The 27,999-nt window shown below is 41.7% G+C and overlaps 1 protein-coding gene across 4 annotated transcripts in view; it reads right to left on the bottom strand.

Annotated features, from left to right (window-relative positions):
* Positions 1 to 22,503: 22,503 nt before the first annotated feature.
* Positions 22,504 to 27,999, bottom strand: part of STAU2 (staufen double-stranded RNA binding protein 2) — a 176,096-nt gene continuing 170,600 nt past the window's right edge. For all 4 annotated transcript variants that reach the window (XM_015617024.3, XM_033512297.1, XM_033512296.1 and 1 more), the window contains one exon: positions 22,504 to 27,966. Coding sequence is in view for 2 of the 4 variants with exons in the window: in XM_033512297.1 (XP_033368188.1) it covers positions 27,873 to 27,966 (94 nt within the window). In the remaining 2 variants the exon portion in view is untranslated. The remainder of the gene's footprint in view (positions 27,967 to 27,999) is intronic.

Consider the following 27,999-nt stretch of genomic DNA (forward strand, 5'->3'; position numbering starts at 1 on the left):
ATGACACTGTAGCCTGTTTTTGGGGAGTCTTGGAAATGCATTTTTTAAACTGTCTTGTCACTGAGTTAAAAATGAAAATATTGAAGAAGCGACCAGAATTCAGCTGCTCTCCAGGCAGGTCCCAGAACATTCATTTGTGGGGCCATGGTCCAGTCCATGCTGCCCCATTTGCCTCTGCTCAGCTTCAGCTAAGGGAGGCTCTGAGGAGCTACGTGGTAGAAAAGGTCCTTTTGCAGGCAGGGGCGGCACAGCTTTGGCTAATGCTTCCTTCGTCAGTGAGAACATTTCAGGTTTGTTTCCTAGGCAAAAGACCTACTCTTTGTCGGGAACCCAGTTTTCTTCTTTCAATTTTTGGCCAAAGGGCCAAATGAACATTCAGAGCAAGCTGGGATGGGACATCTTTATGCCCAAGCTAAAAAGTGAGTGGGTAGAGGGGTTTGCAGTTTTGATTTCTTACTCTATGCCAAAGTCAGGCCCACCAGACCTGTAAGCCTTTTCCTTTGTGTGACTAGAGATCTTCCAATTTCCAAATGCAGAGCAGCTCAGGCAACCAGATGTGCACCACTCCCTGACAAATTGCTGACTGTAGCAGCAGATAAACAGTCAGGTCTGTGCGGTCATAGGTGGTCCTGTGTCCTGGCTGCTCAGCTCAACCAAGTGTGGGTTGGCTTTAAACTCTCATCTCCTGTCTTTAGCTCCTACATCCGTCCTTTGCCTTCATCAGCAAACTGGAATTAGTTGTATCCTCTACTGACTTGGGCAGGTGGAAGGTGAAGTGTGTGGGAGGCTTGTTGATAGACGGTGTGTTTGTGTATGTGAAAAATTATCACCTGATCTACAGCAAATTTCTCCCCACCATGATGTGCCAGTTTTCAGTGAGACCCATGCTTTGAGAGGAGAGCTGGGAGATTACTCTGGCTTTTGTGGGCCAGGAGCACAGGAGCTAGGAGGCACAGGAAAACCAGAGTAAGAGAGATGAGAGGCTGGGATGTGATGATCACTTTGCATGACTGGCCTTGACTGGCCAAGGTGACAGCGTGTCAGGACAGAGGAGAGGAGACAGAGTCCTGCAGGAGGACACAGAGGGCAGAGGGATCTGATAAGGGCAACTGCCAGAGTGAACGTGCACTGACCCTAAGTGGAAGCCATCTCCTTGGACATAAGTGTAAGAGAAGTGAAGATTTGTGCAAGCAGTTTATTCTGGCATTTCTTAGCTGTAGAGTCCTTGGATCATTTAATTACAGTATCTTTCACTGTGTTGATAAGAACATATAAAATATACACATGCTTAAGATATATTAAAATGAAGAAAAAAAATAGCCCAGCACTTCAAAAAGAACAATGGTCTTATAGAAAACTAATTAATATTTTCACAATCCCTCTTTCTAACTGTTATCTTTCTGAAAAATGAGCAAGAAACTCTGTAAATGATAAAGCTGAAAAAGAAAGAGCCAATGTAATCAGAGTTGCACAGAAATTTGGGGTTAAGTCCCACTGGCTATTTTTAAAATATAACCCTACAGGGAGAAGATTTTGTGTGTTCAAAGGTATGAATTAAGACCATGTGAGACTAAACTCTGAATTTCCTGGCTCATGTCAGCCTAAGCCATTATAAAAATGTGTGTATAGAGGTGTGGGCACTTACAATTCATGCCTTTCGGCTATCTGGGATACGCTTTCGTGTTATTCATATATGAAGTTTAACAAAGAGCTTGGAAGAATAAAGCCTGAAGACGTAAATCTTCAATTATAATTTGAATACACACACTTAGCTATGAGAAAACAGCCAAATCAGCCAGTAATTTTCCAAACATGTGAGTTTAAGCTGATTTACTGGCACACGGGTGTGTGCACATGTACACACACACAGAGTTGCTTGCATCCAGCTTTACAAGAAATCTCGGAAAATATCCCAGTCTGCTTTACAGAATTACGGTAAGAAGAATGTGACACCCTTCGCCATTATGTTTGCTGCCAGTGATTCAGGCGGGGGTGGAGGGGGAAGGGGAAAGCTTTTGGCAGAACAGCTCAGGGTCCCCCTACACTTGAACTTTGAATAAGCAGTGACTGTATCTTCAGGAGAACTGTGGGTGTTAGAGCAGGACAGTGAGATAGAGTGAGAGTAAAAATACCTCAGCAGGGGTTTTCCTTCTGCTTTATGGAAAATGATGCAAACCCATTCGTGAGTTCCTTGTAATGGGAGTGAAAAGGGACACAGGATTATTTTTTTTTTGATTAAGGCAGACAGTGGTCATCATTCTTAGTCACAGCTATCTCACAGCGGCTGAGCAGCTCTTCTGTCTTCACCTGGCTTCATTGCTCATGCAGTGTCCTGGGAGACTATTCCCAACTAGATTTGAGAGGGCTGTTTGGATGAGAGTAGCTTTTAAAAACAGTCTACTTCCTTGTGATTAATCCCTTTCTGATTTTTTTTCTGGAGCCATCTCCAGCCAAAAGTGTGGCCGATTCTGTATCTACTAATACTGCATCCATCCATCCATCCATCTATCTATCTATCTATCTATCTATCTATCTATCTATCTATCTATCTAATTTGCTGATCTGTCTTTGTCCTAGAGGAACAGCTCAAGAAACATCTGAGAGAGTTGCAGCCTTTCCCATCATCTTCACATATGCAGGACTACCTGAAAGTGATGGTTAAAGGGAGCACTGTCCCAGTACAATTTCAGGATCCCAGCCTTTGCTGAATCTGTGGAGCTGGGAGACTAAACCCAGCCCTCCTGGGGCTTTTCTGGGGCTGAGCTTCCTGCCCATTCCCACAGTGAGGGGCTTCACTGCAGCTGGGCTCCTCAGCAGTGTTATCCCAAAAAAAGTTCCTGGGAGGAGGTGCTGATCAACAGAACCCCATCCTGCACTGACATCATACTTGCTTCCATCTGCGCTTGGGTCACTGAAAACACCCTGATATTGCAGTCCCTCAAGTGCTTGAAATGCAGGTTGAGGAACCCCAGCGTGAAAGAAGAAATATTCATGTCTTAAAAATCAGAAAAAAAAGCTGTTCCACAGATTATAGCCTGTGAGAAAAAAAAGGTTGCCTAGTGAAAAAATATAAATTCATTTACCTGGGCACTCTCAGCTACACCTTGTTTAGACAATCAGCACCCATTGGGTCTTTCTGTTCCTTCCTGAACGTAACTCAAAATATAAACTTATTTTCCACATAGACTTTGCTAAAGATATGGGCACTTCAGGTGTATCTATCTCATATGTTATGACTAAAATCCACATTAGATCAGCTCATATTGCCAGCTGAAGCTTTTCCTTTGCCTTTAATGGTTATTTGAGACCCAAAGCTAGTATCTAAGAGCTTCCTGACTGCTTATAATTAAACTGTATCCCTGAAAATATTACTAAATCCTATCAAATTCTTCTCATATTTCCTTCCAAATCAACTCTACCCTTATGAGCTGAGAATTACGTATTATGCCTCATGGCAGGTTTTCAAATAACATACCAGAACTGTGTTTGCCACTTGCTAGCCCTAGTAAATTTGATATTTACTCTGTCATCAGCTAAAGTGTGTTGGGCTCCTGTTGTGTGACTTTGGGGATTTGCTGGGGTTTCTATAAAAAACAGGCCAGCTGCAACAGTGAAGGCAGTTCACTTTAATAAGCTAATAAATACATTTAATGACCCTCATTATGTCTCACAGTGATATCTGGTATTAAAGTGCAAGTGTTAGCCCGAGAAGAATGTAAAATAGAAAGTCCCCTGCTGAAGTGATGCAGTCTGTGTGTGTGCATGTGTGTGTACATAAACACACACACATATGCATATAAACCCATTGGAAGGTTCCTAAGGAAGATTGCTATGGCATTTATTTTTCATTAATTCTTGAGAGATTTCAGCTGCCTTTGCAGATTGAAAGAAGAAAATATTTTAAGCTGTAGGTGAGTAGGGTAGATTGGAGTCATAGGATAGACCTGCCCCAACAGGAAGGGAAGTGGTTGCTTGCTGGCCAGCAGACACACTGCACCCAGGCTGTGCCACTGGTGGGTAACCAAAATAATTCCCCAGGGGGCATCTTGTGCTTTCTGCTGGACTGGGGGAGGAGCATCTGAAATCCCCACAACTTTGCAGTGGTAAAAGTGGTCACCAAGTCTGTGCTGGCTGTGTGAACCAAAAGGCTCCCCTTGGGGCTGACAGATTGGAGAATAAACCAGTTACCTTCGTTTACACGTTGGAGATAACACAGGCAGTGGAGGTACTGAGTCCCCTCTACCCTGCAGAGCTGCTGGCTTTCTGGGCACTCTCCTAAAAGGATGCCATAGATAATCCCCTGGGCCAACATCCTGGGGTGAGCCTCCAACCACCTGTGAGAATGCTCTGCTTTGATGTGAGGGACGGGGACATGTAAGTAAGGAGCACAGGGAAACTGGGGGTCCATGTATCTGTTTGCTCAGTCAAACATGTATTTGCTGGAAAAAAAAGCCAAGGAGGAGCTCTGATTGTGAAGAAGGACAAAAGCCTGTGTGTTCCTGCACATCGTACGGTGAGCACCACACAGGACACAGCATCAGTAGGTACCCAAGACAGCTGAAATTAATCTCCTGCAGGAGAGCTGGCCAAGTCAAAAAAGCACATCCTCAGGAGGGACACCATTATCCCCAAGGGATGTCTCCCCTGGTCATAGACTGTTACAGACTCAAGCCCAGCACCAAGACTGCTGTTGGAAAGGCAGAGAGGTTTGGCACTTCAGGATAAGCAGAGCTATAAAGGGTTTTAAAAAATCCACTCCCTGATCATACTCATGAGTTTGGATGAACAAAATGAAAGGGAGATGCTATAGGTGGAAAACATTTGAAGTAATTAAATCAAAAAAGAACAATTTTTTATTTCAAAACAAATGTTCTGGTGGTATATTTTGCATTGGGTTGATGAATCAAAATATGCCAATCACTAGATCATCTGTACCCAAATGTCAGCATGTGCTCTAGGCATAGACGTATCTTTTTTATGTACAGTATAAATAAACTCATGAATTAACAGGCTAGAATGAATTGGAACACTACAGAAAGCAAAGGAGAGAGGCTTGAGTTTTTTCTATTGTCATCAGAAAGGCAAGATTATCTTAGAATTCCAAATATGTCCAATCTTTATTTTTAGTTAATATGTTAATCCGCTTAACAAAATCTCCCTCTCTTGCAATGCCCCTCTGCTTTCCTGCTTGTGGGAGAGAAAATGATCTTGATTATGAAAGAATCCACTCAGGCCTTGTTTTTGGTCATTTTTCCATAAACACAGAAACTTTTCTGTGTCAGTCAGGCAATGTACTTGCACTGTGATTTTCCAAGCCAGGCCACGTTCCTGCACACTCTAAGTGGACGGGAGGGAGCTCTGGGTGTGGGCCCCTCTGGGCCCTTTGCAGAGGGTCCAGAAATGCTATGGTGAGCTCTGTGTTCCTTCTCTCTCCATGCACAGTCAGTGTTTTGACCCCATAGGGGCCCCAGATAACTGTCTAGCTCAGCCAAGCCCTTTTTCTGGGGGCAGTGTGCATCTAATCATGATTACAATTTGCCTGGCTGCTGGGAACATGGGTGCTCACATCAGATATGCCTCGTGGGATTCTCTGATAGTGGCGAGTACAACGAGCCACATTTTTGCTTTGATCAATGACTCTCATCAGGAACAAAATTCTGAATGATAGCTTTTGGAAACAGATTTTGTAGCAGGTCAGGAAGATGTGGGACAGGCTGTAAAGCACTGGGCCATGGGGTCTCAGGGACAAAGGAAGAGTTTGGACAACAGGCTGCAAGCAGAGAGAGCCAGAGATGAGGCTGGGACCTGCAAAACAAGCTGGTCACCCAGCAGCAAAAAAATGGTTCTCCTCAGAGTTCACTAACACTGTTAGTCACCAAGAAAATACTGGAAAATGTAAACTGTGGGTGAACTTCTCATGGACTAGAAAGCTGATTCCCAGAGCACCCCCTCTGAATGGGAGAGGGGAACAGTGTACAACTGCTCTGAAGTCAGGAACCCATGTTCAGTGACATAGCCTGAGTTTCTGTGCCCTCAGGCAGAGTCAGGGGGTTAGAGTTGACTGTCCCTAACCAGCACTGCTGTGTTTTCCTTTGCATCACCACAGAACAGAGTGGCCACGTGTTGTGACTCATCCTAGGAGATTCCATACTCTTTTCCTAGAAGCCTTGCATCAAGAGAAACTGTGAGAACCACAAGCCGTGGAGGATCACAGCTTCAGAAGGCACAGAAGATGAGAGCAATCTTACGGTAATAATTTAAATCTCAGGTTTGTGGGGTATAAAGCGAGATTTTGTGAGTCTCACAATGGCAGCAGGCTCACCAGCCCTGTTGGCTTGCTCCTGTGGTGGACTCCTGTAGATGGACACGGCTATTACAGCTATGTTCTCACTTCCAAAATGTGTGTGCATGCCCTCGCAGCAAGGCTGGTACAGGTGTGGGGTGACATGCCAGGACACAAACCTTGTGAACAAGGGCAGCCAGGCAGCCACACCTCCCTGGGAGATTTTTCCTGTCACGTGTTACCAGGTAATATTCCAAAATCTTGCAGGCTGCACAACAACACTGTCAATTCCCCAAGGCTTTAGAGTGCTCTACACCACAAATCAGGAGAGCCTTGGAGGCTTCTACATCCCCCACAAGCAGCAAAATGATAAAAGCTGGCCACGTCTGTTGGACATGACAGGATCGATGCAGGGCATTTCCTTCGTGCACCACAAGAGGTTCACTTGCATTTTCCTGCAGGGAAATGTGCTCCCAGGGAGTGTTTAGGGGAATGCAACTTGCCTCCAAAGAAGAGGGCTGCGTTTAAAGAGATCTGGGTGACATTGCACTCCACAAGGGCACGGCACAGCCTGTTGCATCCTGAGAAGAAGCGGTCATGCGCTGGTGAGCCCACCTGGGCTGGGGGGGCCTGCCAGTGCCTTTTGGTAGGAGACTCACAAGCAGGCCTCATATTCCACAGAAACCTGGGGGCTTTCTACTGTGCTCTGAGTTCATGGGAAAGTGTCATACAATTTTTTTCAAAATAAATTTCCTTGTTTCAGTGATGATGTCAGTCCAGAAGTTTGAATCTCTGCCTGGCTCCTGCAGTCCCCATTAACTTTGCTTTGGCAATAGCTGTACATTTGCTTTAACAAAAACAGACAACTCTTGCTGTGGCACTTCCTAGTGTTTTGGAACCAAAAGGTGCTTTTACAAGCACTTTGCAAGACAGAAGTCCTGCACCTGCCAAGGGAGTTAGAAGGCAGCAGGCTGGGCAGGCAGGCAGGATCAGAAGAAGAAATGGTGCATTTCCATTTAGCATTTCAATATTTTTAACAGAAATCGGTTTCCACATATCGTGTTTTCATCAGAAAAACATTTATCTAGAAAACATTTAACTATCTGTGGTGGCAGGGATGATGCCACTATCCAGGGCGTAGGAAAACCATAGGGAATCTTTCCCTTGTCCTGAATTAGCTCTGAAAGAAGCTCTTTTAGGTCATCAGGAGGAGACTTTGCAACTCCATTCACAGTCCCTAAATTGCCTCTTCTGGATGTACTACATGTTGCACCATTGGTAGTGGTTTGGCCTGAACCTTTAAAATTATGTGTCTGGTATTTCTGTTGACTAAGAACAGAAGAAGAAAAGAGCTTTTCATTTCCTCTGCTCACAATGCATTCCCCAATTTTTATTCATCTTGATAACCTCAGCCATTTTCTGCTCCCAGTTTGAAAGAGCTGGGCAAGTCTGGTTGAAAGCACACTTTTTCCACAAAAACAAAGGGCTTCACCACATCCTTGTGGTGACATGAATATTCAGACTGGGGGTACATCAAGAGCTGGGAGCCCATTCTTTTAACTTTAAAGAAAGAGATTTATTTAATTTATTTGTATTCCTTTAAAAATGCACTCTGAAGTGACACAGGTACAAAGGAGACTCAGCCTAAACAACCCTGAATGACAAGCCCCAATTTGGGATAGATAGTGAAAACTTCCTGCTCAGTGAAACCCAGACTATTTCACAGAAGCACCTCCAGAAAGAAAACTGAATGTTGTGCCAGACAGGAAAATCAAGGTATGTGATTTATCTGTGTCTGGCCTGCCTCTCTGGTACTCTTGCCCCACCTTTATTCTTCCTTGTATGCTTTCTATCTTAGACTTGTAAGCTCAAGGTGTTGAGGGAGGAGAAGGCTGGCTGAACTTTCATTTCCTGCAAGGGTTTCCTGTATGATGTAAGAAGGAGAGTGGGAGCAGCAAACAGCTCCTCAAGCATTAACTGTGTCAGGATGTTTGAGATTGTGTGAGGCAAACAGTACTCAAAGGCTTGAAGCAAACTTTTTCTCCATCGGTAAGTTTAATCATTAGGGGATTATTTTTGAAAAGTTTTCCTTCTCCTCAGCTCTCATTGGAATTTGAAGGTTAAGAAGGAGCCCAACAAGCTGAAAGGAAATGTCCCCTCTCTTCAAGTTTATTATTGAAAGTGGCCAGATGTCATTTGTTTGTGACTAGAAAAGGGAAGTTATATTACAGAATGTGACACTTCAAACCCCATGGCAAAAACAAAAGCAGAAATGGAAAAGCATTCAGCTGCTCTCATTTACATTTGTGATCCACAGCCTTTGATTCGGAGATAAGAACTGAATTTTATCACTCTTATGTACACCATGAGTGTTGTCTGTCCTGTATACTCGGTTGGGAGTGTATGAGATGAATCCAGAGTCGTCTGGACTGGTGGGTGGTACTCTAGTGGAGGACATGGACTGCATGAACTGGCTTCAAGTAATATAACGTTAAGGTTTTTTCTTTCCCAGTCACAGCTGGAATACCCTCTTGTACTTGGACTCCGACCTGTGAGTTGTTGCCTTGTGTGGGATATGAGATCTGCTAAGAAAAGCATTGTAAAGTTCTTCAGCAATGAACTAATTATTCTGGCACTTGATTCTAAGCAAAAATGAGAGTGAAGGAGGTAGAAACACCCTAGCTTGTAGCTATCCTACTAACTTTGATGGAGACGCACCAGACAAAACATTTGTTACCATCCATTCCTGGATTCATATGAGCATTAAGGATCTTCTACCACAGTCAAAGAATGAGATGGTTTATACTACCCTGTAGCGCTTACACCAGCAAGGCTTCAACATGCCCACTTGAAATAACTTGGGCTGCTTTTGTTCTTCAAGGAACATGAAAGAGATAAACTCTCTAGTGGATTCATGGTTACAGCAGAAATTATACAAATGGCATGACATCAGATCCAGGTTCCCTACACCCAACCAGTTTCTATGAACTTCTCCAGTGAAAGAATATCCTGGAATAAAAGACACAGTCACACTGAAAGTATGATTCACCCTACCTTCTCTAAAAGTCTGCAAAACAGCCAGACAATTTCTATGCCATGAATAGCCAAAGAATATGAACAAGAGAGGAGACCAGAAATTCCTGTCCCATAGACTTCCAAGCATGAGGAGAATGTTCCAGCCATATCACCAAGTGGTGGACATGCCCTGAAAAACAAATAAAAATCCCTGTGCTGTCACTCAGATTGTCTGCAAAGTGCTCTCTGGGAGGATTTCTTTTACCAGCCAGGAATTACTACCCTGGAGTAATTACATCTTGGATTTAGGAGATACTCAACTGGAAAGCAGTTAAAAAGTGCTCAAGTTTCTTTTGAAGAAATGAAACAATAGTAACAAAAAATGTTCCCAGGCACCAAAATGTGTTTACATTGCTCAATTGTTGCTGGGGTTCCTGGCATATTTCTGGCTAAAGCTCAGTAACATTCCCCCAAAATTTTCCCTGCCTGTGTCAGGAGATGGTAGAAGCCATGGGTTAGATCCACAGGTAGAATGAATCTGCCTGTCCCATGCTTCGGTGGGCAAGAAAGCTCAAGAGTATGGATGTACCTAGAATGTGCCTCTAGATCTCAGGGTTGGCAGAGTTTGAGATACTAGCATAGATACAGCTATTGGGACAGAAAAAGTGAAAATACTTTTGCTCATCCACTTCTACTTCATTAGTCATATTGCCAGCATGTTTTGGAAGACTACAGGAGACATAGCAGGAAACTACTAGAGACAAACTTCACACTTTTCTGGGAGAAAAAACAAGTAAGGAGGGCAAAAAACGTGCCCAAGTACTCAACAGAGAAAGTAGCTTGTCTTCCATGGGTAAATTTTACTCTGAGCCTGGGGGCCTTCAGGTTTGCTTTTTCAGGTGCCATCACAGACAAGCTGCTAGCTGTGTTCCAGGCCATGTGGAGGAAGAAGCATTTAGCTTGTATTTGTGTATCACCTGAAGATATCTGGGTTTTGATTATTGCTAGTGACACCTGTGCCACAGGATAAGACTCCTGTTACAATTTACCTCTTTGTAAAGAAAACTACCTGAAAGAAGAAGAAAGGAGGGCTTAGAAAGTCACCTAATGGCTATCTTTCTGGTCGAATTGTTATCAAGAAATCTTGTCAGGATCTTATGAGGATATCTGTAAAATCATCCTGGGTAACAAGATGAGAAAGCCATTGGCAAAGGGATATAAATCAGTATTTGCAAACTGAATAATGGGGTGTTCTTTCAGAAAGAATCAATTGCTGGTTCTCAATGACATCTGCAAAACAAACGTAAAGGAACTGGGTGCTCATCTCAGTATCAGGTGAAAATATTGCCTGGGCTAAAGGAGCAAGACACACTCCTTACTGTATCAGGTGTGATTTTCCAGACACTGCAATGGGGATGAAATCATTCAAAGAGCTGCACAAACTGATTACCTGAGTAATCAGTACTTATCTACTCACAGAAATCAGAGATCTATGGACAGTCGATACTACACTGTTTTTCATTAGACTTAAACTAGGGAGGAATCATGCAAAGCCTCTGGAACAACACACCACCTGTTAGTTACACTGAGGACTGTTACAGCCTCTGTGAGATACAACTATTGGCTCTGTCTCGTGTGTGTCAGCATTATCCAACCCAGCTGGTTGAAATATTCTGGATTGCTTCACAGATCTGGTACAGATAGCCTGTCTCTGAGTCAGTGAACTGCCAGGTCACAGTGAAAACATGCTTTTCCTCTGTGCTGTCTTTCTTCACTAGTAATAGCCTAATTTCCTTGGAATTTGACATATACGGATTATGAGTGATTTTGTACATTTTAATCTGATCAGTTGCTCACAGGAACTGATCATTCCTCAAAAGTGAAGAAATTAAGGTATTTCAACAGGGAAGGAATTCTTAGGTCTTCCCTTTAGGCTGCACAAAATATAGGAGCTAAACTCTTGTCTTAAATGTTCAATCACAAAACAAATATGAGTGGTGATCCTGACACAAATCAGAGCAGACTTGATTTAGTCTGCACATTGGAAGGGTTAGTGGTTTTTTTTCCATTTGCCATGCAGCCTAAGGTCAGGCTGTCCCAGCTGCAGATAATGCCAAACTCTACTATAAGTGAAGGGTAAGGTCTCAATAAGCTCATTTGGCTTATTTTTCTATAATAGCAGTACCGAATGAGTGGCTGACACAGGACTCCACAGGGCAGCAGGCAATCTGCAGGACCAGGTCCAATTGCATTCCAGAGTTCAATGCCCATTCCAAGTCTAATTTGTGCCTAAATGGAGCAAATCTTTGATATGGTGTGTGGAGCAGTCATCAGTCTTAGCTGGCCAGGAAAAAGCTGAAAGGTAAACGAAGTGAGTGAGAAGAAGCCATTTCAATTGAAAAGAGGATCTCAGAGATTTGTGCTCCTGGCATATTCTGATACTCAGCGGGGCTTTCCAGTACAAATTAACAATGGACCAATTTATATGTGCTCAGTGGATTTGGGCTCACAGACTAAGCTCAGCCAGAGGATTCCAAGAACATTCCTTGCGGAGCAGTATTTGCCCTGGAACTGTGTGCTGTCCATCCAGAAATACACCAGATGAAGAAGCAGCTGCTAGGAGAGAGGGAGAAAGCTGGCTTCCATGAACCCTGTACATACTGCTCTGTGCTAATATCCATGAGGAAAGGGGGATTCTGATCTGGCTCATGGATTTAGTAAACAGTAAGGACACATAATGAGTTTATGCTGCAGAGTAAGGAAGACTGACATAATATGGGTGAAATGTCAACCGTGGGGAAAAACACAGTGATACAAAGGAGTGCCATGAGTACCAGGCTGGACATGGCAGAAGCAGAATCATTGGTGTGTTCTGTCACACTATCTGAAAATGGAAATGAGGACCAAGTCTACCAGTGAAGAGCATTTGAGATTGAATCACAGAAGGCAAGAAAGGCATATGTCTGTGCTGATCCAGGTCAAACATAAGTAATGGTAAGATTATGGAACAGAAGGTCCAAACCTGGAGCAGCCTGTAGCTCATCTAACAGAACAAGTGATGAGGGAATGTGGGCTCATCCACGCAGCAGTTTTGAAAATGGGACAAAGTGGCAACGTAGTGCAGTCAGTGCTTGGCTATTTGTGTAACAGGGCTGTGAGAGAGGAGTAGCAAAAAAGTGGATTCAGCAGGACTCCTGCAGTGATTCTTTGGCACAGTGCCAGCTCAACTCCTGTGCTGGTGCAATTGTGTCATTTGGACCAGGGCCCACTTGAGCCTCTGTGTAGAGATCTCTATGCTGTCATCTCCTTCAGCCTGGGGACACTTGGCCTAGCCCAGAAGGCAGCCAGCTCAGGCTCAGCGGGATGTATCTGTTCAGGTTCCTTACTACCAAAAAACAGCTAAGCCATTTTCCAGCCCAGGCTGACTGTGACATCCACAGTAGCCTCTTGCGGTCACTAATTTGCAATTGTCCAGCAAAAATGGAGAAGATCCGAGTGAAGTGGTTCTTATTACATGCTTGATGATTATGAATAATGGAAACTGAATATGTTTATGTCCCAAAAGGTGATTGCACAAGAATTAAGCTGATTATTACTTGTAGACCTCTACATTCCAGTTGTAAAGCCAGTTGGGGCTTAAACAGTACATTTTATTTTAATTTCTTAAACAGCTATTAAGTTCAAGATACTGAAGCACTAGCCATGAATACACGTGTACCTGAGGAAGCTGTGGAGTAGTTGTGAAAAGGGTGCTTTCTGATGAACTTAATTATGTGTTATGTAGCTGAGTCAGACAGGTCCTGACTGCTGGAAATGGCAGTCAGGCTTGTCATATCCCCCTTTCTAAAGCATAATGCAACCTGCTTCACTGGGTGGTGCATTAGTCTTGAAGACCTCCATTATCTCTAGGTTTTAGAACTCTACAAGTCCTTATTCTCCTTAGCACATCTACAGCATATCAAACAGATGAAAACACTTGCAATGACAACCAGTTCATGGGAAACGGCTTCTAGTATTTGAACTTGTCATTCTCTAAATGTAAAATCACTTAGAGACAGTGATGGCCAGGAAGAAATTATTGTTCCACAATGGTCAGAGCATGAAAAGGTACAAGATGGGTTTGCTTAGATAATTTCTAAACAAACATTCAGATGAGACAAGGCTGGGGAAACATGAGCCATGATGAATTACATGTACAATTTATAATGCAAAATGTGTTGCTTCTTTGGCTTAAAAAGCTGGGTGCAGTGTTGAGAAACACTGAAGTTCATTTTGTTCATGCTGAATGAGGTGGGGCTCCAACTTCCCTGAAGTATTTTGGAAATCCCTACTCCTTCTTTTCATGGTCTTCAATGCAGCATTTCAAGTCTGTGGACTTGAAACGCTTCCTAACACAGCCATTCTTGCCTGTAGCTTAACTGAAGAGATTTGACCATGCTGCTGAGTGTGTGCTACCCTGGCTGGCTCAAAAAAGCCAAGACACTGCTAAATTCTGACACTGTCAAACAACACGTTGAATTTTCTTCAGTGGTCTTGAATCTCTGCGATTACATCTTTAACACATCAATAACTTAGCCTCTGGTTAGCAAGGATTGCTGAAGCATGACTAATCAGCAGATGAAAGTGTCTTTGTGGGGATTAGCTTTAATGAAAAGAAAAGGGATAGTTATTTTGGTAGTTTGAAATCTTCCATAAATCAAAGCGAATACTGACAAAGCAGGTTCATACGGTAAGAATGAAGCTATTGTGAATAAAATTAAGGGAACAGCTACTTTTATATAAATCACAGCCCAGGACAGCATTTGTAAGAGAGTTCATGGGAACAAGATCATTTAACTTCTTCAGGTGTAAATAAGTGATATTTAGCTAATGTTAAAGCATCCCTAAAGAAAAACAGATGGATGAGGGTCCTTAGTAGGGAGTTTCTTTTTTAGTTTTAATTTTCTTTTATTTGCGTGCAAATAATACCCAGCTACTTTATCTTGACCACTTTATTCTGTGCAGGGACCAACATCCAACATATAACTTGGTATTTACCACTGCCAGAGAGGAAGACATAGCAAGAGAAACTTTTCTCTTGATCCCTGATAGCAGTTGTTTCTGGCTGGTGTAAATTAGAAAGTTTCTTCATCCTCTATCATGGAGCTCACAGGCACCATGGGGATAGTGGCAAATAGAAAGAAATGCAAACTCCACACCTTCTGGGGAGTATTCATGTTCAGCTCCTGAACTTTAGACCTCCTATATAGTCCTGTGTGGTTAATGTGCTGTATAAATAATCACCTCTTGAGCTCCTCCAGGCAGTGATTCAGAGCACCCACGCTGAAAGCTTAACCCTCTCCGATGACTGTATGGGAAGGCTGGAGTTAGACTGTACATATTGAGGTACCTTACAGCTCCCTTCCCTTTATGTTCCTCTCTTGGTTTATGCTGTGCCTTCTCCATTGCTTTATTGCAGCTTTTACATTTATCACAGATAAATTATTGCAGATGTGTGACTGAACCCCAAACTCATAATGTTCCAGTGGGTCTCTCTGCCTCTGAGCTAACAGAGCATCCTTTCAGCTAGACTGAGGCAAATGGAAAAACCACTCAGATCCAGGTTCCCTTGCTTTCACCTGTGCTTTTGTACTGCTACCATATGCACAGTTTGAAAAAAAAGCTAATAAAACATTCAGTCTGCATGCTGCAGACACTGATGTAAATGGTTCACTGAAAATCACAAATGCTTGCTCATCTCTCTAAAGAAATGTGGCACTAAAGGTAAGGCTCAACATAGAAATATTGGCTTCAAGTACTGCTCAGTTACACTTTTGGAGAGCTTCCCATACTCTGGAATCTTTCAGTTTGGGTGCTTTTTGTTGATTTTTTTCTTTTATGCTGTCTTTTTCTTGTGCTGTTACAGTACAGGCTTTCGTGAGACTCCTGATTGAGTGACAGAGCTCTACTGAAGAGTTTGTGAACCAGGGTCTTACTCTAAGCTATTTAGAGCTCAGCTTGTTTTCATACTTTTAGACAATTTCCACATAGCTGAGACTAATGATTATATATTTAATATTCATCTCTTTTCTAACCAGTGCCAATTTCTCGCTCTGTATTCAGAGTCAGTGGAAATGTGTGTGTGTGTGTGTGTGTGTGTGTGTCTGGGTTCTAAAATCATAGTTTGGTTATTTCAAGTGTTCTAGGGAAATTAAAGCAAATGGCTGTGTGGTTACATAGTGACAATACTAGAATTAAAAAATAATTTTCATGGCAGAATTTACCATACTGCCTGATATAATTACTTTTCTATAAAGTAGTTTTTAGGGTCATGAGGGAACAAAAAAAGCCCAGACCAACAAAAAACTCTGTAATTCATGATGTTTATGTGATTCATAATTTATAATGGGAAGGAAAAGGAACGCCATGTGAAAAAATGCTATGCACATTTTTGCACAACATTCTACTGGTATATGAATCATGCTTGTCTTGGTTAACTCTAGGGAAATAATCCCAGTAATGTATGTAAGGCAGTCATGCCCACATGTCTGGGGTTTTTTATATCCAGATTTCAGTGGAAAGAGAGATACTTTTTAAACAGATGGCAAACAAGCCCCTTTCCCCCCAACTACTTAGCAAATTTAATAACATAGCTAATTATAGGACTGTGTATGTTAATCCATTCATGTGCTTGCTCCATATATTTAATGTCACAAGTCAAAGAGATCTGTGGAATTGCTGGGCAATGGCAGCTAAATTACATCCAGACCATATTCCCTCTTTAGGCATACTTTTGAGACTGAATCTCTTGGGATTTCTGTTGGCAATTCAGTACAAATGCTAATATAAAATTCTATAGCTGCAGTCTGGAAGTGATGTTAGGGAGAAGCAGAAATGCACTCAGAGGTTTTATTTGACTGGTCCAAGGTGATGTCCCATGTCACATTTATTCTCAAGGGTCAGAAGGAAGAAGGCAAGGACAGGTTGCTCCTGGTAAATTCCCCCTTGGCTGCTGGCTGTGTCTTGGGGCCATGATGCTCCCAGGGGCTGGTGGCAGGAGCACCACAGCCATCTGATGAGTTTGAAGGACTATTCCCTTCCTCACTCAGAGCTACTGCATCTTCTTTCATCTATCTGGACCCTCCACTCCACTATGGAGGACCTGGTCACAGCTAATTGAATCCTAGGCCAGGCCACCATCGATTCCAGCACGTCAGACACCAACTGAGACCTGTAGAAGGGCAGCAAGTACCAGGAATCACCTCTAAGTCCATGGAGCATCAGCCCCAGCCCCATCTTTGACTGCAAGCTGGAGAGAGCTGCTTGGTGGTGCATCTCATGCTATTTTGCATGTGTTACAGCTAAAGTGTGACACCACTCATGCTTTGGAAACATGCTTTGGTGAGGGGAGAGGCATGTGATCACCTCTGAGCACAATGGCTCACTTTGCTGTGACTGACAGCCCAGAGTACCTTGTACCAATAAAAGCCTTATCTCAAGTGTCAAATGCTCTGAGTAAATATATATATGGGCTTCTTACATCAAAAGCTGTCTGTACAGTGAGGAAAATGAGCTCAGAGCCAGACCATCTTCTGGCTAGTTTTGTATTTGTCATGTGTAAAAGATTTTTCAGTCAGGAAGATCTGGCTGTTTATGTCACCAGTTCTTTTTATGCAGAATTCAAAGCATATTACTAAGAAAGTATAAAAATTTAGGTTAAAATATGGGAAACTTGTAAGAGAAAACAAGAGAAAAAGAGAAAACCTGTCTGGAACAGGTTAAATACCAAAAAAGGCAGACAAAATTAAGAGTATCTGAGTTCCATAATCTATGGATCTGCCTACACATATCTGTTTGCTTCAAGTGCCCTTTGTGATCTGTCAGAATTATTTAAAAACTTTAAAAAATGTATGGAAATGAATTTAGTCACGTATCACAGACTAACTCAGGAAAGAGAAGAGTCTCACAAATCACAGAGGGATTAAGGTGGGGGGGTGGGGATTCAGAAAAGTGAGGGTTGGTGACGTCTGTTTCTGTGCAAGTGCCATCCTCACCCTCCAAGTGTAGGGGCGAGGTGTCTCTCAGTTCATTTAACCATTGTGACACCCATTTGGTTCCCACAAAATGCAGAAAATTCAAAATATTCATGCTGCAGAAAGTGACTGAAAGCTAATCTTCTGTTTGAATTTCCCTGTTAATTCCTGTTATTTTGTTAATTTTATAATATATATTTTTTTTTCTCCCAGATTCTAACTCCTGGAGCTGCCAGAAAAGCAAACCTGCAGCGAATTTACAAGTTCCTACACTCCCCCTCAGAAATGCAGGGTTTTTCCCCCAGCCACTTGGTCTGTCCCTAAAACTCTTGGTCGGGTGGAGGTGCTGATGTTCGCCCTGTTTCTGCTGCAGGCCTGTGCCTGAAGAGCGACAATCTCGTATCTCTTTGCAAAAGCCTTCACCTGAAAATGCCTTCCAGGAAAGATTTCCACTGAGACCAGCCCAGCAACTCAGCCTTCTTTGCTACTGCTGGCTTTCTCTGGAGCCACATCCCAGACTGTGCTTTCACTTGGAAGACAACATCCCTTCAATATTTATCTGAAGTGCCTTCAAATCCTAGAACAGCCTCTCCCCTGATTCCCATGTCCTATATTCTTCCCAAAGTCTGTAGGCTTCTTTTTAAAAGAGCATGCCCTGTTTGCCTGTCTCACTGGGCAGAGGGCCTACTGCCTGTCATCCTTGATGTCTTCCTTACTACTTGTTTCAGCTGGTTGTTTTCTCAGTATTTAAAGGCTTCGTTGTGTTCCGCACTTTCAATTAAGGAGGAAAAATGCTCTCTGTGTTGTAAGAGTGAAACTGGCAGTTGTCTGCTTTGGTTTGTAGCATAAACAGTTGCACAAGGATTCATTGGCAACCTTCCCTTCACTAAGGAGGCTATCAGCTAAATGTCACAGATGTGCCTGGGACTTGCCAAGAGCTGGAAATGTACTGGGAAACTTCTGAAAATGCCCTCGATTAAAGGAAAAAAAAAGCTCTCAAGGATGTAGCGGACACATGTTAGCTGCAGCAGAGGATGGAGACTCTCCAAGTGTATGGTCAGCGTCTCTTCCTGTCCATCCCTCCTTACCTCTGGAGTCCTCTTCCTCACGTAACAGGCTCTGTCTCTCCCTCTGCTCAAAGCCAGTCTTCCTCCTCAGCAGCTCATTTCTTCCGTGTGGCCTATAAAGCTGAGCTTTTCCTCCTCGGCAACGGGATCACAAATAACATAAAGCATTAAAAATGCCCTGGCCCCTTGACACCTTCGTTATAACTAAAGCAACAGCATGATCTTGTTGCTGGAATGCTCGCCCTCCCTTCCCTCATCACCCATCATCACTTCACGGTTTAACTACAGCCTAATCCTGCAAACACTTCCTACCCAGCAGAGCACTTACCAGCACCTAAGTAGCCCACTGACATCGGTGGATTATTCCAGGTAGTACGTCCTAGGAAGGCTAAAGAAGTGTTTGTACCACTGGGCCGCTTGGTTTGCAAGCTCTAGGGGGATATTTCCTTTTGTCTATAAAGAGGCCTGCACACGCACGGCGCTGTATAAATAATTAATAATAACAGAACTCACACTGAACTAGCACATATGGGAATTTGTACCCCTGGCTTTGCTGGCTGCTAGAAGGAAAATCACAGAATTATGGAGTTTACAGAAAGCCTCCTGATAGCATATCTGGGTTTGTGGTGTTCCCCTCACTTTGAGAAAATGTTATCTCTTCCTCTGCACCAGAGGAAGCATTGAAGGACCTTTACCTGGAAAGAAATGCACAGGAAACATATTTTAAGTTAATCCAAAATCTGATGAATATCTCCCAAAGGTAAATTAAAGCTCTTATCACCCTGTCTAACCTTTAATTGCACAACACAGGAGGTCTGGGTTTTATCAAACTATTGACTCTTTTTGTTTTAAGATTTCTTTGGCTTTCAGCAATGTTACACAAATTATTCCTTGGTGAAGGCCTTAAGCAATAAAATAAGCTGATAATTTTATTTCCAGTGGACTCACCCTTTTTGTTCTCAAATTTGGTGAATTCTTTTCTCTCTGAAATATGATGGAACGAATTTGAATAGATCCAAATTATTAAACAAAAATAAAAGATTGGACCAGGAAAAGCAAATATAGAAGTAAACAGAGCTGAGAGGCCACAGAAGTTTGAAGCCCTATGTGATGTTACAATACAACTTCTGGATTAAGGAGAAAAGTAAAATACTCCCTTTATTAATAAGATTAAGATGGAAAACAAACAGAAGTTCTTTGTTGGAACATATTCTCCTCCTGACTGAATCCATGAAAATGAGCCTTTCTGTAAAGGCTCTATGTCACAGTCATACATTTCTCAGGCTTACATCATCTGTTGCTCAGAGAGAAGTTTATCACTCAAGTGCAGTAGTCATGAAGGAAGGTAGTTTCCTCCTCAGGAAGAAGACATTTCCTTTTGGGAAGGGTGATACACCTACCTCACATTCAGCTGCTCTGCTTTCCACATGCTTTTGCAAACCAGACGGAACTGTAAAGTTCAGTCTGCTAAAGAACTGCACAGGGTAAGATTACTGTGAATTTTTGTTGCATTGACAATGTCTTTTAATAGCAGGTAGAATATAACTTTCCACCTTCAAAGAATGCTTTAGCCACCAAAACATGGAATTTACTGGGCTACATTTCATCTCCACGGAAAACATTCAATTTTATACAGAATAATTTAATATTTGGTGGTTCAGAATGCACAAAAGTGAATCCAAGTGACTGCCTAGTCATCAGCTGATACTGATATTTCACTATTTTAAGGAAATAATTTGTAACACTAGACTTTTTCTATCCTAGTTGACAAGTACTCTAAGCACCAGGTAATAGGAATCATATTCCTTTCTCACTAATTTAGTAAATGTTGAATAGATCTGTTCAAAGTAAAGAGGATGAGCTGGAGAGGTATATGACACCCTGTTTCAGCAGAGACTACAGCCTGGTGGACTAGAGCATTCTCTGAAGCAAGATGCAGAGGAAGAAGTTAATCTCCAGTCTTAGCTACTGAGTAAAAATCAGATTTTTGTTGGCAAGAGTTCCTCCTTCACCAGTACATTGTTTCTTGCCCAAAGCAGAAAAAATCCCTGAACATCTACAGGATAGGGTATCCTTTCCTTGGGAGAAAGGGAGCATCAGAGTCCCAAAGTGACTGGAGGAGGAAATAGTTTGTGTGGCTAAGATCAAAGTGCTTCTGAACATGCCCAGAAATGGAGACTGACATGGGCAATCCTCTGCTTTGAGAAGTTGTCTGTCTGTGCACTTTGAGATGTTTTGTGTTATATCTGGGATACACAGAGATTTTTTCTATACTTATTTTGTCACCAAGTTAGATGACTTAGTTTGGCACTTAAAACATTTGTGCTTACTTAGATTATAGGTGGTTCTGTTTTCAGTTTGGCAGACAGATCATTTGTGTACATATATTCACATGTACATAGACACATGCACAAATGTGTGTAGTTTCAATCCATTCACATACACAGAAACTTGTGTATACATAATATTTAAGTAAAGTGTTTCTTTATAATGATTATATATATATATTTATTTCTCTATTTATTTATTAATAAGAAAAGTTTAGATCCATTTTAAAAAGCCAGTACTGGTCCCTTTTTACAGATTTTGCAAATCTGCCATTTTGTCTTAATTCTTCAACTGAAAAAATATAAAGGACTTCCATTTGTAGAAAGAAAGGGTTTTTTGGTTAACCAAAATTTAAAAGAAAATAGCAAAAAAAAAAAAAAAATTCTGAAAGCTATGAAGTCTCTGATTTCTCACCAAGAGTTTTGTGAACTCTTGTTCACAAAAATGTTTTCACAATATTTATGAAATATGTGTGGAAACTTTTTCTTCAGGTGTTGTGCAAACACAGGAGTTAGAAGTACAACTGATGCTAAGGGAAGGGACGGAAATCCTTAAGGAACAGAAGCCTTACACTTACCCTTTGTGTGCCTGCAAAATCTGCTGCAAAACTTTGTATATAAGGTTGTGAAGACCTCAACAGTGTCCTTCCTCCTTAACAAGCAGCTTATTTTTGTAAGTATTCACAACAGGCTGATAGATCTGCTGGTATTTCAAAAGCAGTTTCCAAATGACTCCAAAGGTGACATTCAAGGTAATTGTGACCAGTTGGGATCACATTTTCAGAAGACATCAGAAAAATCTCATCCTTTCTGGAACATTTTAACTAAGTCAGTGCTATTAACATTCTGGCCCTAGGTTGTTTTGTCTATGACTTAGAAGAAACATTGAAATAGTAGCAACATATTTCTCAGTGCTGTGTTGATCACATGCAACAAATATTTCACAATAATAAGAGTAGTTATGTTGAAGTGAGCTGCATAAATTGACTGCCCAGCCTTGGGCTGAGTGACTTTTCTTTTGCAAGGAACTATTGCATTTCTGTGCTCTTTTAATTGTTTACTCCTACCAATTAGTGTACATGGGAGCTGTAGTCTCTGCTTGCTGGATATTTATCTACACTATTTCCAGTGCATCTTGTAAACAGTTGCCAATTTTACAGATTATCAGTGGGGTGGAACTTCCATTCACCAATAACCCCAGCAGTATGACAGCTGGTAAGGCTGTGTGTAAGAGCTGGTTAAAGTGTAGTTACTGTGCTCCACTGGATGGGAATTTCTTCCTCAACAAGAAAAAAGTTCTGCACCTTTTTTACTTTATATTTTGTCTCCATATGGGAGGAGGTCAAGTTTGGTTTGCAATAAATTGTCATTTTATAAAAATAGAAGGCAAGAAAGTTCAGTTGAAGTAACTGAAGTTACCACAGACAGATGTCACTTTTTGAATTTTTTTCCCCTTATCCTATTTAAACATGTCTTCTTTGTTTTGAACCACATGTGAAGACCTCCTATCTTTAAACCTAATTAATTTTAAAAATTCTAACCTATTTTCAGCCAGTTCAAATACAGTTAATTTGGGGTGGGGTGGGGGGTGGAAACAGGCCATTTTAAAATAGGGAATTAGATAACATTGACTTTACTATTATTGTCCTTAAATATTTTTAACAGTTACCAAAAGAATTAGAAAAAGGAAACCTATGCTGCACATATAATCACAAACAAAAGTACATAAGCAGTTTTAAATGATCTGTTTTAATGAACAAATATATATTTAATATATTGTAGCGAGAAGCATAAACTGTTTTATCCAGGGTAATTTTTTTCTCATTTATTGTGTATTTTTAGGTAAAACTTCATAGGTATTCAAGCTCTCCTAGATCCTGGCTATCACAAATAAAGGAAAATCTGGGCCTTAAATAAGTGATATTTCTATGTTAGCAACCACTTTGTTTAGCTTTCCTTCTTCTCATAAATCTATTATTGAGGTCTACTTAATTAAGAACAGATTAGAAACATTTTCATTGTTGTTTTATAAATTTCCTTTGTACTGAAGTGCTATGGAGTTAAAGTACCAAGCACAAAAGTGCACAGCCAACCATGACTAACTGCATAAAGCAAATAACAAGCTGTACGATCAAAAACAAAAGTCAGTGCTGCTCATGTGGAATAATAGAAATCATACCACCAAAACACTTCATACACGTCTCATCTACCGATGTACACACTTGCTCAGCTCCTATCACGCCTCAGGAATGCAGTTACAAACAGCAAGGGACTGCAGGAGAGGTAAATACCCAGAGGGGAAGCAGCATTTCCCTGTGTCTCATCTCGACAGTACCTCACACCTTCGGCTTAGGGATCATGGGCCAAGGGGAGGGAAAGGCAGAGCAAGCTGTTACTCAGGGCATGCTTCTCTCCTTGCAGCTCTTCTGGAGGTGTCCTAGGGGAGCTATGCCAAATATATAAGCTGAACACTGTTGCCCAGAGGAGATAACTTGCCATGTTTAAGCCAGAAGGCTGGCAGAAGATAGCCATCATCCATTCACACCGGTCACAGAATCACGTCCCCCCAAAGTGCACAAAATCATCATTCCATGTTGCATTCAGGGTTCTGATACAGTCCCTGTCTTTATCATCATTAAAAATCACCTCTCACCCTCTGCTCAGTTTTCTCAGGAGTTGCAAAGGCCATTCTTATTTGAGCAAAGAAAATAACAAACACCTGTTTATAGGATGCAGCTGAGAGTGGGGCATGCTGGATTTGACTGGGAGAGGATATAAAGATTTTACCAAGCACATTTTTTTTGCTTAGTGTTTCGAAACAAGCAAACAAAAACCCAGCCCTCAGCCTATTAACTGGAAAATAAATCCAACTTACAATTTTTGCTCAACTCTCACTGCAGGAAATGGGAAACTTTCTGCTGTTTCATGGGGAATTGGAGCAGGCCAGAAAGATGAGAGCAATAACAAGCAGCCACCCACCAATAAAATGCATGTAGTAAAGCACTGTCAGAGAGATCAAGGGCTTTGCATACACTTTAGGAAGGATTAGATTTCATTGTCACTTCAGGCCAAGGAGGAGGAGATTCCATATTCCTGCAGTCATTCATCCCAGCTACTCCCCTGCTCCTAAGGTTCCTCTCTAGTCTTATTCAAAGACTCTTTAAAAATGCTGCTGATAAGTACTAAATATTTTAAATCCTATGACTATGACTTCCATCAGAGGAAATTAAATGCCAGCTTAATTATCTCTTGAATTCAATGAGGACTCTAGCTGAAGGGTAAATTCAGCTCCACTGTGAATGGAGGGGGAACGCTGGGATGTCTGGGAGCAGAAATCTGCACGCTGTTCCGCAGCTCTGCGGCCCCTATGCTGCTGTGTTTTGTATTTGTCAGAAGCAGCACATCTGTCCCTTTGGAGACCAGTGCTACATGTGACAATGTGAGAACAGAGACTGCCAGAGTGTGCTGAGCTGTTGACAGGGCAGTGCTCCACCGAAGATGATAACTCAGATATAAGATTAACCATGTGTATTCCTGTCCTTTGAGCCATGTCAGACACCCCATTCTCTCGGTGATGAGCCTTTCCCTGGGCAGGGTCTTAGTTAGCTGACCCTTGGAAGGTGTTGAAAAGATTTTTGAGAGGATACCTAAGTGACCTATTTTCTCTTTAGCATGATTCCTCCTGATTAATAAGTTATATAGGTTCAAAACTGATGACAGTTTGTGTTCTGAGTTCTTAAAGTGTTGAGAACACTGTAGACTGCCAGACAGGCAAATGGCTATTTTAGGCTTTATTCCTTATTCCTGCCTTATTCCTAAGGACCAGCTTGCACCTTATATCCACTTCTGTAAAACTTGGCATTTGCTCATCTTTGAAAGTGCTCTGAGACATAGGATGAGATGTGTGGTGTGTGTGTGCAATGAGGAACTAAACTGTACCTGGTGCTTTGCAAACATAAGTTGGACAAAATATATACCTTAAAGAATGTATCATCTAAAAAATAAAAATAAATAAAAAATACTGACTTCTGTCAGAGAAACAACCTTTTTAGAATTAATAGTAACATTCAAACATATTGATAGTCTTTCAGTGTCCATCATTATTTAAAAAACTAAATATAAAATCTGTTCAGTTCAACATGTACTTATTTTAGAAAGAACAAAAAAAAAAAGAAAAAAATAAGAAGTTACTCAAGAAAAATATAATCATTTTTAGATTATCAGACTGAATTCCTCCGCAGCAGCTTTCAGATATTGGCAGCTCAGGAACTAAGAGGAACAGCTGTGAACCAACAAGACTGAGACTGAAGACAAGTCCAGTGGCTGCTGCAACATCACTGACGCAAGAATTTTGCTCAAGCTCTTGGGAAGTTGCTAGTGATAATGCCAAACTAAAGTGCATTTCTGTGTATGTGTGTGAATACTGAAGGATATTCTTTGAGAAAATAAATGCTGCAGGTGGAACAGACTGAAATCTCTTCACTGACACGGGAACTTTGGAATGCCTTAGTGACACCAAAGTGACACTGTGGTGTTCAGGTGCAGTATCTTGATGAGCTCCATACAGAGGTCTTTGTGATGCTGTTGGTACCTGAAGGGAGGAGGAACACTTTCTTCAGATATTCCAGGAAAAGCTCTGTCAGCCTTCATTGGGGCCTCTGTGATGAAGCTTTTAACCTGTGACTTTGGAGGTGCTTTGAAACTGCCATCTGTGTGCACTTGACCAAAGGCTACAGACTTTCTAACTTATTAATTACAGCAATCATTAGTCAACACTGCTTTTGGACAATAGTTAGAACTTCTGCTACTCTAACACCCTCCTCACCCAGTCTGCTCCATGTTTCTACAGTTTTGAGAAAAAGGAGTGAGCCCCCCAGATCAGTTACTTTCCTTGTTTTATGTCAGAATCGGAATCGAGCATAGTTCTGACAAGCAAGAGAATCTGAAATAAGAGGTTCACAGAAATACTCTTTCCCTACTGTTGGAGAGGCTGAATGATCTCTCTTGGGCCTAGACAGTTGGTTGCACACATTTGGTTGCAATTTGATCATTGACACTGAGGTGAGCATCACTTTGCTGCACTCCACATGCACTGGAGCAAGCCTGGTGCTCAATGCAGAGCCCACCTGCAATAAAGCAACTAATCTAAAATTTACTGGGACAGGGAACACACCACAGAGGTTCTGTCAATGCTAGGGGAGACCGTATTGCCAGTCTCCTTGTCACGTTCTCCCCAGTAAGCACAGAATCTTGCCTTAGGACAGAGGAATGGGTCTGCCTCTTCTTTTGTTCTTGCTCTCCAAGAGGGGAGACAGTAATGGCATCTGTATCCTGCATACTGGCAGGTACAGCTAAAATGCAGACTGAGGCTGTTTCTGAGCTCTCTGAGCTGTCTGATGAGCTGGAGGAGCAGAATTTCTGCTCCAGCTTCCAATTAGGCAGGTAACATATCCCTGAGAAAGCTGGTATGTAAGAGCTAATTATTTTTGTATGTTGCTGCCTGAATAACTTGAGTTTGCCAGGTGCCAAATGCCCCTGGAAATCTGTGGGAACTGAAAGGTTCATCTTGTTCCTGACTCTTTTATGGAGTCAGACCCTAGAAAACTTCAAGCTTTTAGAACAAAGGCTCCTTATCTGCCGGCGCTGAGAGTGAATCATACCCATGAGAAACATGAGGTATTAAAAAAGGACTCCAAGCGCTGGTTCTGTGAGAGCAGGATGCGTGTTCCCCTGAAAGCCCGTCCCAGAGGTGAATCAATGCCACTGTACCTTGCACCACTTCCTCACATTGCTGTTCCTCTGCTTTTCTGCGTGAGTCACTGAGTTGTGATCTCTGGTTTTCGTGCTTCTACAATCTTGTGCAATGTTGTCAAGGCTGTTATGCAGTTAAGATTTATCTGTTGCATTAAATAAAATCATCTGTATTTTGGATAGATAAGTGACCTAAATACCAGCATGTCTGGTCTAACACAGTGAGTTTGTAGAAAGTGGTGGCATGGGGACAGCTTGGTTGAAACCTGGCTCTAGTGTCGTAGCCGGTCATTTGTTAGTTTTCAATTGTTTTCTTTTTCTTTTTTTCTCTTAGTTGTCTAACTGTGAGTGATAAAGAAAGAGAAGACACTGTCATTGTACACATGAACTGATGTGGTTTTACTGCATTTGGCCACATACTTAAAAGAAATATGCTGGTACAGAGCAGCCACAGGTCTTATCTCTGCTGCCACTCCTTTCACAAAAGAATGATCTTTACATCAACAGTTTCCACCCTTGGCTTGATAACATTGCAGTCCTCCCTTTTGCTCTTGGTCCGAATGCAGAGATTAAAAACACTCAGTTGATGCAAACAGTGGGTTGATACAACACACAGAATGGGGTGTAGATGTGCTTCACACAACAGAGAGCAGAATTGAAGGGGAAAATGTTGCTTGGAGGCAAGACGCCTCTTTAATTGATTATGGCAAGGAAAATCAAATACCATATTTGTTTTCTTCCTGGAGTATATAGAAAATGATCATAACTAACATCTGTTCATGTTAAGCAAATACTTGTCAAGACTTAAACTTCTGTTTGCATACAACTCTGAGTAGTGCATCTTAAAGTCATACATATTCATATAGAATGAAGAATGCATAATGTCTGCATAAAAAGATAAGCTGTATGACTATATATGAAGACAACAACTACAATTCTCACAGCACTGTCATTGGTTAATTTTAAAATATTCAAGCATTATTTAAAAAACAGTAAGCTGAACTTAAAACTACACTACAAAAAATTGTATAACTGAACCAATGCTGACTTGTTTTCCTCAATACTAATCAATTGTAGAGTTTCCCGTGTTGTTTTTTTTTGGTTTTTTTTTTTTTTTACTAACACTTTTTGTTAATTCATTGTTATTTTAACCTCCAGTAACACGATCAGACTTCTTCTGCCTCTGGGCAATTGAGTTATGCTCTGATCTCGAGTTCTAAGGGAAATGTTCAATTTTATTTTTTTCCACAGTTGAATAAACAGTACCATGTATTCTATCTCTTGTGTTAGAATAGTGTTGTCTTCACATAAGACTCAAATAATGGTATTAGTCATTCATTTCCTTGTACACATACACCCTATTGCGTGTTGACAGGTTTATAAGGATGCAGTGGCAGCCGTGGGTGCTGGGAAGCTCCTAGACGACAGCCTTTGAATCCTTGCAGTCCTGAGCAATGGTGCCTGAGTTAGTCTGTTTATTGTCTGCTTTCTCTCCCAGATGCTTGACTTGTCTGAAAGATTAATACATTAACAAGAGTGGTAAG

Source organism: Parus major, chromosome 2 (assembly GCF_001522545.3).
Source record: "Parus major isolate Abel chromosome 2, Parus_major1.1, whole genome shotgun sequence".
Taxonomy (NCBI): domain Eukaryota; kingdom Metazoa; phylum Chordata; class Aves; order Passeriformes; family Paridae; genus Parus; species Parus major.